This window comes from Mustela erminea, chromosome 10 (assembly GCF_009829155.1).
Source record: "Mustela erminea isolate mMusErm1 chromosome 10, mMusErm1.Pri, whole genome shotgun sequence".
In the NCBI taxonomy this organism is placed as follows: Eukaryota; Metazoa; Chordata; class Mammalia; order Carnivora; family Mustelidae; genus Mustela; species Mustela erminea.
In genome coordinates, this window is record NC_045623.1 from 30,254,116 (window position 1) to 30,266,162 (window position 12,047).

The 12,047-nt window shown below is 43.9% G+C and overlaps 1 protein-coding gene and 1 non-coding gene across 2 annotated transcripts; both read right to left on the minus strand.

The window, feature by feature from the left end:
- Positions 1-4,253: 4,253 nt before the first annotated feature.
- LOC116568178 (endogenous retrovirus group K member 7 Pro protein-like) lies at positions 4,254-4,691 on the minus strand. The gene has a single exon (XM_032303718.1). The coding sequence runs from the start codon at positions 4,689-4,691 to the stop codon at positions 4,254-4,256; it is 438 nt and encodes a 145-aa protein (XP_032159609.1).
- Positions 4,692-11,460: 6,769 nt separating this feature from the next.
- On the minus strand, positions 11,461-11,545 carry TRNAR-UCU. The gene is given in 2 exon segments: positions 11,461-11,496; positions 11,509-11,545. It is a non-coding gene; the product is annotated as a tRNA-Arg (tRNA).
- Positions 11,546-12,047: the final 502 nt, after the last annotated feature.

Here is a 12,047-nt window from a genome sequence, read left to right on the forward strand (position 1 = left end):
TCAAACATTAAAATGAGATATAAAGTAAAACAAGTCTTCCCTCCCTTATTATCATTGCTCCTCCTGGTCCAGCACTGTTAACTGTATATGCTTCCAGAAAGTTCTTATGCACACACAATCATAGTAAGGCACATGTTATTACTATTATTATTTGCATTATTTAACACAAGTACAATCACATTTAAACATGCTTATTTTCATATCAGCTTTTTTCATATAATCTGGGATATTTTTCCATAGTGGTATATATACATCCTCCTCAATTTTAAAAGGTCTGCATTGTATTCAATTATACCACTCTACTGTACTTTCGTCAGACAGTTCATTATTTAAAAAAAAATTTTTTTTAAAGATTTTATTTATTTATTTGCCAGAGAGAGGGAGAGCACAAACAGAGGAAATGACAGGCAGAGGAAGAGAAAGAAGCAGTCTCCCGCCAAGCAGAGAGCCCGATGTGGGACTCGATCCCAGAACCCTGGGACCATGACCTGAGCCGAAGGCAGAGGCTCAACCCTCTGAGCCACCCAGGCACCCTATTTTAAAAAATTTTTAACTGAAGTGTAGTTGGCATTTATTAGTTTCAAGTGTACAACACAGTGATCGACAATTCTGTATGTTACACAATGCTCACCATAAGTGTAGTCCTCATCTGTCACCATACATATTACAATATTGATTATATGCTCCTATTCTGTACTTTTCATCCTCATGACTTATTTTAAGATTTTTATTTATTTGTCAGAGAGAGAATACAAGCAGGAGGAACAGCAGGCAGAGAGAAAGAAGCAGGCCGACTGAACAAGGAGCCTGATGTGGGACTCGATTACAGGACCCTGGAATCATGACCTGAGCTGAAGGCAGCCGTTTAACCGACTGAGCCACACAGGTGTCCCCTGTGACTTATTTTAAAACCAAGTTTGTACCTCTTAATCTCCTTTACCTATTTCTCCCATCCTTCTACTCCCAGCAACCACCAAGTTTGTTCTCTGTATTTATGAGTCTGTTTGTTTACAAACAGTTCAGTATTGATAGACATCTAGGTTATTTCTAGTTTGGGCCATTCTAAATATTTATGCTAGATAAATAAATGTCAATTTTTCCACATACACAAAAATGCAAAATATTAGAATACTAAAATAAATATGCATCACAACCAAGTAGGATCCACTTCAGAAATGTAAGAAGGGTTAAATATTAGAAAAATCTGTTAATATATTGCATAGTAATAACAGATCAAAGGAAAAAACCTCCATAGATTACTGACAAGTAGGGATGGTTTCTTAATGTGATAAAGTGTGTGTGTGTGTGTGTGTGTGTGTGTGCATGTGTGTGTGTGCAGGAACACCCCAAAAGCTAACATCATGCTTAGTGGAGAAGCATTCCTATAATGGTCAGATACAGGACAGCTCAGTCTACTATCACCATCATCAGAGAAATTAACATTTTTTGGAGATAATACCAGATGCTATTATAAGAGAAATAATAATGTGGCATAAGAATTAGAAAAAAAAATTATAATCAATTGTGAGTCATATATTTCCAGAAAACACAACAGTCAACTGGAAAAACTACTTTTCTGTCGCTCTTCGCCGGCAAGAACGACCCGCAGTCGAGGTTGAGTGGCAAACTTCTTTATTAGCAATCTTCTACATATCTTGATTCGGGAACCCCGCACCACAATTTCAGCCCCTTATTATAGTCAACATGAATTACAGACAGCCAATCATTATATCACACGATGAATCTAACCACCAATCCAAAGTGCTACCTGTGACCTTATCCCCAAGCATGTGAGCTGCTCGTGAGCATCTACGTGACTCTATTGTTCTATAGATCTTGTGCCTTTCCCATGACTCTTGGTTAATCATATACCTTCCTCATGACTCCTAGCATGGCCTGTACGTCACTCATGAACGCACCCATATTTCTTGGGTTAAACATTTACAGCCATACCTCTCAGGCATATCCGTCTACGTGCTTTTTAGCTCTTGCAACATGGCTCTCCACAGCTCCCCCTTTTTGTATTTTTTGGAGAGTAATTTTAAATGTCAGATGGGCCCATTCAACAATACCTTGACCTCGAGGATTATAAGGAATACCAGTAATATGTTGAATATTATAGCAGGCCAAAAAACTAGCAAAGCTGGCAGAGGTATAGGCGGGGGCATTATCCGTTTTCAACTGCTTTGGAACACCCCAACAAGCAAAGCTACGGAGACAATGGGAGATGACATTTTTAACGTTCTCTCCCCGTAAGGGGGTAGCGCTTACAACTCCTGAGCAAGTATCTACGCTCAAGTGGACATATTTTTGTTGACCAAAGGAAGGTATATGAGTAACATCCATTTGCCAAAGATGATTAGGCAGGAGCCCTTTGGGATTTACTCCATGAGATAAGGAAGGTAAATGAGTTACACAGTTAGTACATGATTTAACTATATCTTGTGCATCAGCTCGAGAAATCTGAAAACGCATTTTTAATGTTTGAGCATTAACGTGCCACTTCTTATGATATTGTTTAGCATCTTCTAGAGCAGAACAAATATGAAATTGAGCAGCGGCATCGGCCAAACGATTCCCTTTTACCAAGGGTCCCGGGAGGTCTGAATGCGCTCTCAAATGTCCAATATAAAAAGGAGCTCCGCGAGAGAGTATTAGATCTTTTAAATTAAGAAGAAGAGAAGAAATTTCTGATTGGCTGATAGAAATGATAGCAGTTTCCACAGCTCTCGTAGCTGCCACTGCATAAATGCTATCAGAAATGATATTGATGGGTTGATTCTGGAATCTCTGTAAAACACACATAATTATTAAGAGTTCTGTCCGTTGAGCTGAAGTAGAGGGAACTACAACTGGAACAACTTCATCTGCTATGACATAAGCGCCAGTCCCAGACTTACTACCGTCCGTAAAGACAGTAGGGGCCTCAGGCAGTGGCTCCACTCGACAAAATTTAGGCCAAATAAGAGCTGTAGTCTTGTGAAAGCCAATTAGAGGATGCGATGGATAATGATTATCAAAAGCCACAGGATAGGCAGTCACTAAAACAGCCCAAATGTCATGTTCATTAGTTAACAAAAGTAATTGGGTCTTATCATATGGTACTATACAAACGTCCGGTAGCTTGCCTAGGATTTGCACGCTTGCTTTGAGAACTTTACTTGCTACCATGGCCACTGCTATAGGATAAGGGGTGATCACTCTAGGAAGAGTATGAGGTAAATAAATCCACAGCAAAGGCCCTCCTTGCCATAGAACTCCCGTAGGAGATCCAGGAGATGGAATTACTATAGCCTGTATGGGCTTCTGTAGATCACATCTATCTGCTGTCGTGGAGGTCAACCTTTGTTCCACCAATTGTAAGGCTTTAACGGCGGCTGGAGTAAGAGTTCGTGGGGAGTCTAATCGAGAGTCTCCAGGTAAAATATCAAATAAAGGTTTTAATTCTGTTGTAGTAAGTTTTATATAAGGTCGAATCCAATTAATGTCTCCTAAAAGTTTTTGATAATCATTTAAGGTACGCAGACAATCACGACGAATTTGTACTGCTTGAGGTTTTACTGTGGTTTTAGAGAGCTGTATACCAAGATATTTTTGTAAATTGCCTGCCTGAATCTTTTCAGGGGAGATGACTAGTCCCCATCTTGCCAACTGTGTTTTAAGACAAGTCAGAGCTGCTGGAAGAAGCTCTTCATCTGGCCCACAAATCAGAATATCATCCATATAATGATAACAAAGGAGATCTGGAAACTTCTCCCGGAATGGGTCCAATGCTCTGCTCACGTACATCTGACATAAAGTGGGGCTGTTAGCCATTCCTTGAGGCAGCACCCTCCACTCAAACCTCTGATCAGGCTCACTATGATTAACTGATGGCAAAGTAAAAGCAAAACGCTCAGTATCTGCCGGATGCAAGGGAATAGAAAAGAAACAATCTTGAATGTCAATAACAATAGATGGCCAATCTTTTGGTAGGGCTGTTACGATAGGCAGCCCCAATTGAATAGGACCCATGACTTGCATTTGTTCATTAATTTGACGAAGATCATGTAATAGCCGCCATTTGCCTGATTTCTTTTTAATTACGAATATTGGTGTATTCCAAGGGGATGTGGATCTTTGAATATGGCCTGCTTTTAATTGTTCCATAACCAGTTCTTTAGCCGCTTGTAATTTTTCTTTGGTTAGCGGCCACTGAGGCACCCAACGCGGCTCTTGCTGTTTCCAGGGTATGCGAACAGCCTCAGTGGCCGCTAGGAAAAACCCTGACCTCCCATAGAAGGCAGCTCAGGATCTCCCTGTTCTTTAGCTCCTAAGCCTTGACCTGGTCTGTAGCCCATCTTCTTCATAATAGCCTGGGAAGCCTCACTATACAATGCACTCGTAGTTAATCTAGCATCCATCTGTTCTAACACATCCCGCCCCCATAAGGAGACAGGAATGGCACAAACATAAGGTTGGAAAACACCCTTATGCCCTTCCTCATCTTCCCATTCCAAAGAAGCAGCACTGATATCTGGGCTAGTAGCCATTCCCAAGCCTCGAAGAGTCTGATTAGCTTTCACTAAGGGCCAAGCTTTGGGCCAATCCAGCTGGTTAAGGATACTTTTGTCGGCCCCGGTATCTAAGAGTCCCCAAAAAAGCTTTCCTCTGACCTTCAGCCGCAACATAGGTCTTTCTTTCATATCCATAGTCAAACATGCCATAGGGGACCCCGTGGAGCCAAGACCTCCTTTCCTAGTCTGTCCTGTAGATGGATAGCGCTCATGAGAACTGGGGAGGATTAATAGCTGTGCAATCCTGTCGCCGGGATTGATAACATTAATGCCTTTAGGGGAGGACACAAGGATCTTAACTTCCCCTTTAAAATCAGGATCAATGACACCTGGATGCACTTGGAGTCCTCACAAGGCAGAAGAGCTTCTGCCAAGGAGGAGTCCTACAGTCCCCTCAGGTGGACCCCCGCTCCAGTCAGATGGCACAGCTTGTACTCCCATAGCAGGGGTTAAGACCACTCGGGCGGTGGCACGGATGTCAAGTCCTGCGGCGCCTGTTGTGGCTCGTCTGGGTTCTGTGGAGGTAGTCTCCCTTGATCCGAAGGTGGATAAGCCCATCTCGGCTTCGTTGGTATGGACATTGCCACCCCGTACATTTGTTTCGGGCCCCGGGGGGCTGGGCCCTTCTTCCCGTTTTTTGAGGTGCCCCAAACATTGGGAGGCAAAGGATTGCCTTCTATATCAGCCACAGAACGGCACTCATGTGCCCAATGATTTCCTTTCCGGCACCGGGGACAAAGCTGAGGCTTAGGGGCGCCCGCAGCGCGGGAAGCAGACCCTTTCCCCCGCTGTGGGCAGTCCTTTTTGATGTGTCCTTCCTGTCCGCATAAAAAACATTTCTTTCCTCCTCTTCCCTGCAATGCTCGCGCAAAAGCGGCAGCCATGACTTGCCCCTGTATAACTGGTCCTGTGATATCCCTGCAGACCTTAATATAAGCAGAGAGCTCTTTAGACTTCCAAGGTCTGATAGCTTCCCGACACCATTTATTGGCATTCTCATAGGCTAACTGCTTTACCAACGGCATAGCTGACTCCGCATCTCCGAACATTCTCCCAGCTACCTGCATCAATCTATCCACAAAATCCGCATACGGCTCATTTGGTCCCTGAACCACCTTAGAAAGCTGACCTTGTAAGTCGCCAGCACCTCTTAAGGTTTTCCATGCCCAAATGGCAGCGGTGGCAATCTGTTGATATATGGCAGGAGGATAGTTAGTTTGAGCCTGTGCTCCGAGATACGGTCCAGTACCTGTCAACATATCCATATTCCATTGAGGATTTCCGGCAGCAGCATTTCTGCGCGCCGTGTCCTGACAGTTGTCATGATTCTGAATTTTCCATTCTAGATATTGTCCCCCACTTAAAACTGCTCTAGCTAGATTGGACCAATCTTCAGGAACCAAGTAAAGCGCCCCCAGGGATTCCACAATGGCTACTGTAAAAGCTGCCTGGGGTCCGTAAGCACTGACTGCTTCTTTAAGCTGCTTAACCAACTTAAAATCTAACGGCTGATGGTATCTATACTGATTCTGGTCCTCTAAGATAGGAAAAAAACCTTTCTCGGGTCCCAGGACTTCTCTCCAGTTAGCAACAATGCAGTCGGAACAATGGCACACTTTAGCACACCCAGGCCGCAAAGACTGTAGCCACTCGGCCGGAGGGGAAGGCGGATGATCCTTTTGTTTAGTTGCAGCGCCGCCAGCGAACTTAGAGTTGCCAGGCAGCTTTGCGGGCACTCGCTCCTTACTTCCTTCCGTATGTTTCCCTTTCGTTTCCCTTTCGGAGATGACTCTTTCAGGGGTGGCTCATCAGAGGGCTCTTCAGAACTATTACTTTCCATATCAGAGGTTCGTAAAGAACCTTCAAGAGACTCTCCCTTCAGTTGTTCTAAAATCTCGCCTCCCTCCTGTATCACCTGTTTCAAGCGCTCCCGCGATGAATGTAAGCATACCTTTACCAATGACCATACCGCAAGAGTTCCGGGAGTAACAGTGGTACTGCGCCGCAACTCTTCCCCGAGATGTTCCCACTGCGGTACGTTCAAAAGACCTTCCTTTATAAACCAAGGGGCAATCTCACCAACCTCCTTCAAAAAATCCCGAGCGGTGTTAGCCTTCAACGGAGTGCCTTGGGCTTTCAACAGATCTCTCAAAGGGCTTTCCATTCTGAATCTGGCTAATTCGTTTCCCATTTCTGAAACGCTCTTCCCTCCGAGGAATTTAAGAGTATAGCCCTTTAAAGTCGTCCCCAGAGAATCTCCCCCGTCTAAAGACAGGACATTGGCATGCACTTTCCCTCTCGTTGCTCTCACCCCAAGCCTTGATCCACGTCCAGAGTCGGGTTCCCGGGTTTCGGCACCAGATGTCGCTCTTCGCCGGCAAGAACGACCCGCAGTCGAGGTTGAGTGGCAAACTTCTTTATTAGCAATCTTCTACATATCTTGATTCGGGAACCCCGCACCACAATTTCAGCCCCTTATTATAGTCAACATGAATTACAGACAGCCAATCATTATATCACACGATGAATCTAACCACCAATCCAAAGTGCTACCTGTGACCTTATCCCCAAGCACGTGAGCTGCTCGTGAGCATCTACGTGACTCTATTGTTCTATAGATCTTGTGCCTTTCCCATGACTCTTGGTTAATCATATACCTTCCTCATGACTCCTAGCATGGCCTGTACGTCACTCATGAACGCACCCATATTTCTTGGGTTAAACATTTACAGCCATACCTCTCAGGCATATCCGACTACGTGCTTTTTAGCTCTTGCAACATGGCTCTCCACACTTTTCCTTTTAAAAAATTGAAATATAATTCACATACCATAAAATTCAGTCCTTTAAAAATATGCAGTACACTGGGTTTTTGTATATGCAGAGTTATGCAATTATCACTGCTTATTCCAGAACATTTCTGTCACTCCCCAAAAATCCCATTAAATATACAGTCACTTCACATTCCCCTTAGCTCTAGCACTTGGCAATAATTAACTTCTGTCTCAATAGATTTGCCTATTTAGGATATTTTATACAAATGGAATCATATAATATGTGGTCTTTTACGACTGGATTCTTTTACGTGGCATAGTTTTCAAGGTTTATCCATGTTGCAACATGAATCAGTATTTCATTCCTTTTTTAATATTGAATAATAATAAATTCCATTGTATGGATGTACCACATTTTGTTTATCCACTCATCAGCTGATGGACGTTTGGGTTGTTTTTACTTTTTGTTTATTAAGAATAATGCTACTATGAACAATCATGTACAGATTTTTGTATTAACATATGTTTTTACTTCTCTTGGGTGTATACCTAGGCATGAAACTGCTGGGTTATATAGTAACTCTGTATAAACTTTTGACTACTTGCCAACTATATTCCAAAGAGACTGTACCATTTTACATCCTTACCGGCAATGTATGAGGGTTCTAACTTCTCCACATCCATGCCAACACTTGCTATTGTCTTTTTTTTTTTTTTTTAAGATTTTATTTGAGAGAGAGAGAGAGGCAGTGCACACACAAGCATTGGGGCAGAGGAGAAACAGACTCCCTGGATGATCGGGGAGCCCAATGTGGGGGTCAATCCCAGGACCCTGAGGTCATGACCAGACACTTAACTGACTAAGCCACCCACACCCCTGTCTTTCTAATTACAGCCATCCTGGTGGATGTGAAGTAGTATCCCATGGTTTAGAACTGAAAAATCATTTTATTTATTTATTTATTTTAAAGATTTTATTTATTTATTTGACAGAGATCACAAGTAGGCAGAGAGGCAGGCAGAGAGAGAAGAAGGGAAGCAGGTTCCCCCTTGAGCAGAGAGCCTAATGCGGGGCTTGATCCTAAGACCTTGAGATCATGACCTGAGCCGAAGGCAGAAGCTTAACCCACCGAGCCACCCAGGTGCCCCTGAAAAATCATTTTAAATAGTAAAATAGTTCAATTAAGATGACTGGATATAAATTTATTTTTTAAAATATCAAAAGCCTTCTTATATACAAGCAATAATCACTTAGAACATATAATGGGAGGGGCGCTTAGATGGCTCAGTCAATTAAGCCTCTGCTTGCAGCTCAGATCATGATCCCAGGGTTCTGGGATTGAGCACTGCATTGGGCTCCTTGCTCAGCAGGGAGCCTGCTTCTTCCCCTATCTGCCACTCCCCCTGCTTGTGCTTGTTCTCTCTCTCTCTCTCTCCCTCTCTGTCAAATAAATAAATAAAATCTTTATTTAAAAAAAAAATATATATATATATATATTTTGTTGAGATCTTGTCTTTCATTATATATATATATATATATATATATATATATAATGAAAGACAAGATCTCAACAAAAAAGAAACTATCTAGAAATAAAGTTAACAAATAAACCAAGATATATATATAGACAGAAAACTTTAACATACTTCTGAAGAGCACAGGACTGAGCAAATGGAAAAGTGTATGTGTTCTTCCCCCCACCCCTGCTTCTCTTAAATAGGAAGATTCAACAGAGTTAGTTCAATTCTCCATATATTAATCTACAAAATAACATGACTCCTACAAAGTATCTCCTAAGATTAGAACCAGATTAGCTTTAACTAAGGCTCGTGTGAAAAGACAATACAGAATTATGGTTTTACCCAAAGACCCAGGCATTTTGGCAAGCTACTTATTAGTTGTGTATTCCTGAACAAGTTACTTAACCTGCCTCAAATGCCCCTTCCATGAAAGGGGATAATACCAACCTGGTAGGGTTGTCAGGAGGATTAAATGCTTTAAAATGCATAAAGCACTTGAATAGTACCTGGTATATAACAAATGCTAAATAAATGTTAACTTATTAACATTATGTGGGGAAAAAATCAAGAATACATGAGGAAAAAAATCTTTAAAAAAAAGTTATGAGAAAAGATTGGCCCCATTAGATATAAAAACAGCACAGTTTTGGTGAATCAGAATTAAGACAGATCAATGGAATAGAGAATCCAGAAACCTATATGCAAACGGAAATTTAGAAAATGATAAAAGTGGCATTTCAAATAAAGGAGAAGGGAAGGGTGTTCATTACCAGTGATTTGGGGACCAAATTCCCACCTCACCCTTTATACAAAAGTATATTCTGGAGGAAATAAAGATTTAAGTACAAAAATAAGATAATATAAAATACTAAATTAAAACATGATGAAATTATTTAATAATCTGAGTGTAGTATGACCCCAAACCTGGAAGCCATAAAGGAAAACACTGATAAATCCAAATAGGTGAATTTCTGTAAGACAATAAAAAAAAATACCATATATGAAATCAAAAGATAAATACATTGAGAAAGAATAATTTTAACACATATCATAAATGACGGGTTTCCATATTATGTAAAGAACTCCTACAAACCAATAAGATAAGGATCAATCATGCAATAGAAAAATGCACAAAACTCAAGAACAGATAAGTAACAACAACAAAAAAAGAAATACAAATTAGCCTACATAAGAAAAATGCTCAGCTTTCCCTCTTAATACGAGACAGGAATTAACACTACAACTGGAAACCATTTTTCACCTATTTGATAACACATGGACTGTGAGGAAATAGGCACTCTGACACATTGCTAGTGAGAGTAAATCAGGTATAATCTCTAAGAAAGCAGTGTGGCCATATCAATAAAAGAATGCACAAACCTTTGACCTAGCAATCCACCTTCCTAGGAACCTATCCTATAGATATACTTGCACTCGTGTACAATAATGTAAGGACAAGCATATTCACTGAAGCATTGTAACAGTAAAATACACCTAAAATGTCCAACTATTGGAGGCTGTGAAATCATTACAGTACGCATATGCACGCTAGAACAAGGCAGCTCACCTACATTAATAAGTGAAAGAGTTAAGTATAGCATACTACCAATTGTGTATCACTGATGTCAACATCAAACATAGAGACAATATATGTAAAAATGACATGTGCACAAGATAAATCTGAAAAATATTTCCCAGAAACCATTTTCGCTAATAGCTTAGAGAGAGAATTGCAAGCCTGTAATTTAGGAACAACGATGCTTACTTTTCTCTGTACTTTTGTTGACAATTTCGTATTTTGTATTTTTTGCAGCAGAGTTTGTTACAATGAATTTTGAAAATCCCATTCATTCATCCATTGATTCGCATTGCGTAAGAAGGAACCCAACTCTCCTGCAAACCCATGGATTGTCAGGGGAGGAGAGACAAGATAGCGATCCCTGCCTGGAGGATCTGACCGGCAGAATGGACCTCAGAGCTCTTCGCACTCGAATCATGGGGGAGAACAGCGGGTATTCTTATCAGAAATGCAGATTCCTGGGCCCGGTCCCCGGTCAGCAGAACTGAGCTCCGCGGTGAGGCCCGGAAATCTGCATCTCTGACAGGATCCCTCTGGGGATTCCGGTTCGTGACAATTTTGAAGCCTTCTGGGCTGGAAAGGCAACCAGCCAGCACCGTGCAGGTCACGGCGTAGGCGTGTTTTCTCATCCTTTCCTCGCCCTCCTTCCCTAGCAGTCGCGGTCTCGGTCGCGATCAGGGCAAAGGGGTGTCAGCCCTGGAGCGTGTGGGCAGCTCCTCGGAACACCCGAGACCGGACCACCTTTCGGCCGAAACCGCGAGATCTGGCTTGGCCGCCGCCCGGAGCGGCTCCTCGCAGTTCCTGGATCAGGCTCCGCCGAGAGCTGGGCCCGGACCCTGACCCACCCAGCTGAGGAAGCCGGGCGGGGGGCGGGCGTACCCGCGCGAGCGGCTCATGGTGGAACGGCCGCAGAAGCCGCTCGCAAGAGGAGAAAGGGCCGAGAAGGAGAGGCAAGTTCAACCGCCTAGGAATAAAAGAGGGAGGAGAGAAATGACGGGGTCAGAAAATAAATAGGCGGAAGGAAAAACTGCGACTCCGCCGGGACTCGAACCCGGAACCTTTGAATGTCCTCAGCCTCTAGAAGTCCAATGCGCTATCCATTGCGCCACGGAGCCACCTGTTGGAGTCTTCGCGCATCTGCTCTGTTAAGCCAGAGGCGACGGCCCCGCGCCCTTCCCGCCGCCCCCCCGGCCTCCTGTCTGTGTCGCCGAGGCCAGGGCACGGCAAGCCTGGGCAGCAGCCACCGAACGTGAGCCGCAGGCGCCCGTGCTTCGCCAGCAGCTGACTCTCACAAGGTCGACCAGACCCGCAAGTCCGCCGGGTCCGGGTCGGTCGGTCGGTCGGTCGGAGGGCTGCCGCAGCCCCGTCTCTGGCCTGCCCAGGACACGGCCGCGCAGGACGACTCAACCCCGCGCTGCTCCCCCACCCGGTCCCTTCCTGCCCCGAGCGCCCCCGCCTACCGGCTCTCTCCGGCGGCCGGTCACGCCCCGCCCGGGCCCCGGCCCCGGCGACGCGGAACCAGGCCGGCCGTTGCGCGGTTAAGCCGGTCCGGTAGCGTCCGGCACTTACGTCGCACCTTTTAGCGGCCGATCTCGAACGGCGGCCCCTCCCGGGTGC

What these genes read in the sequence shown, in the direction of transcription:
- LOC116568178 (XM_032303718.1), bottom strand. Translation starts at nt 4,691, where the DNA reads ATGGATATGAAAGAAAGACCTATGTTGCGGCTGAAGGTCAGAGGAAAG.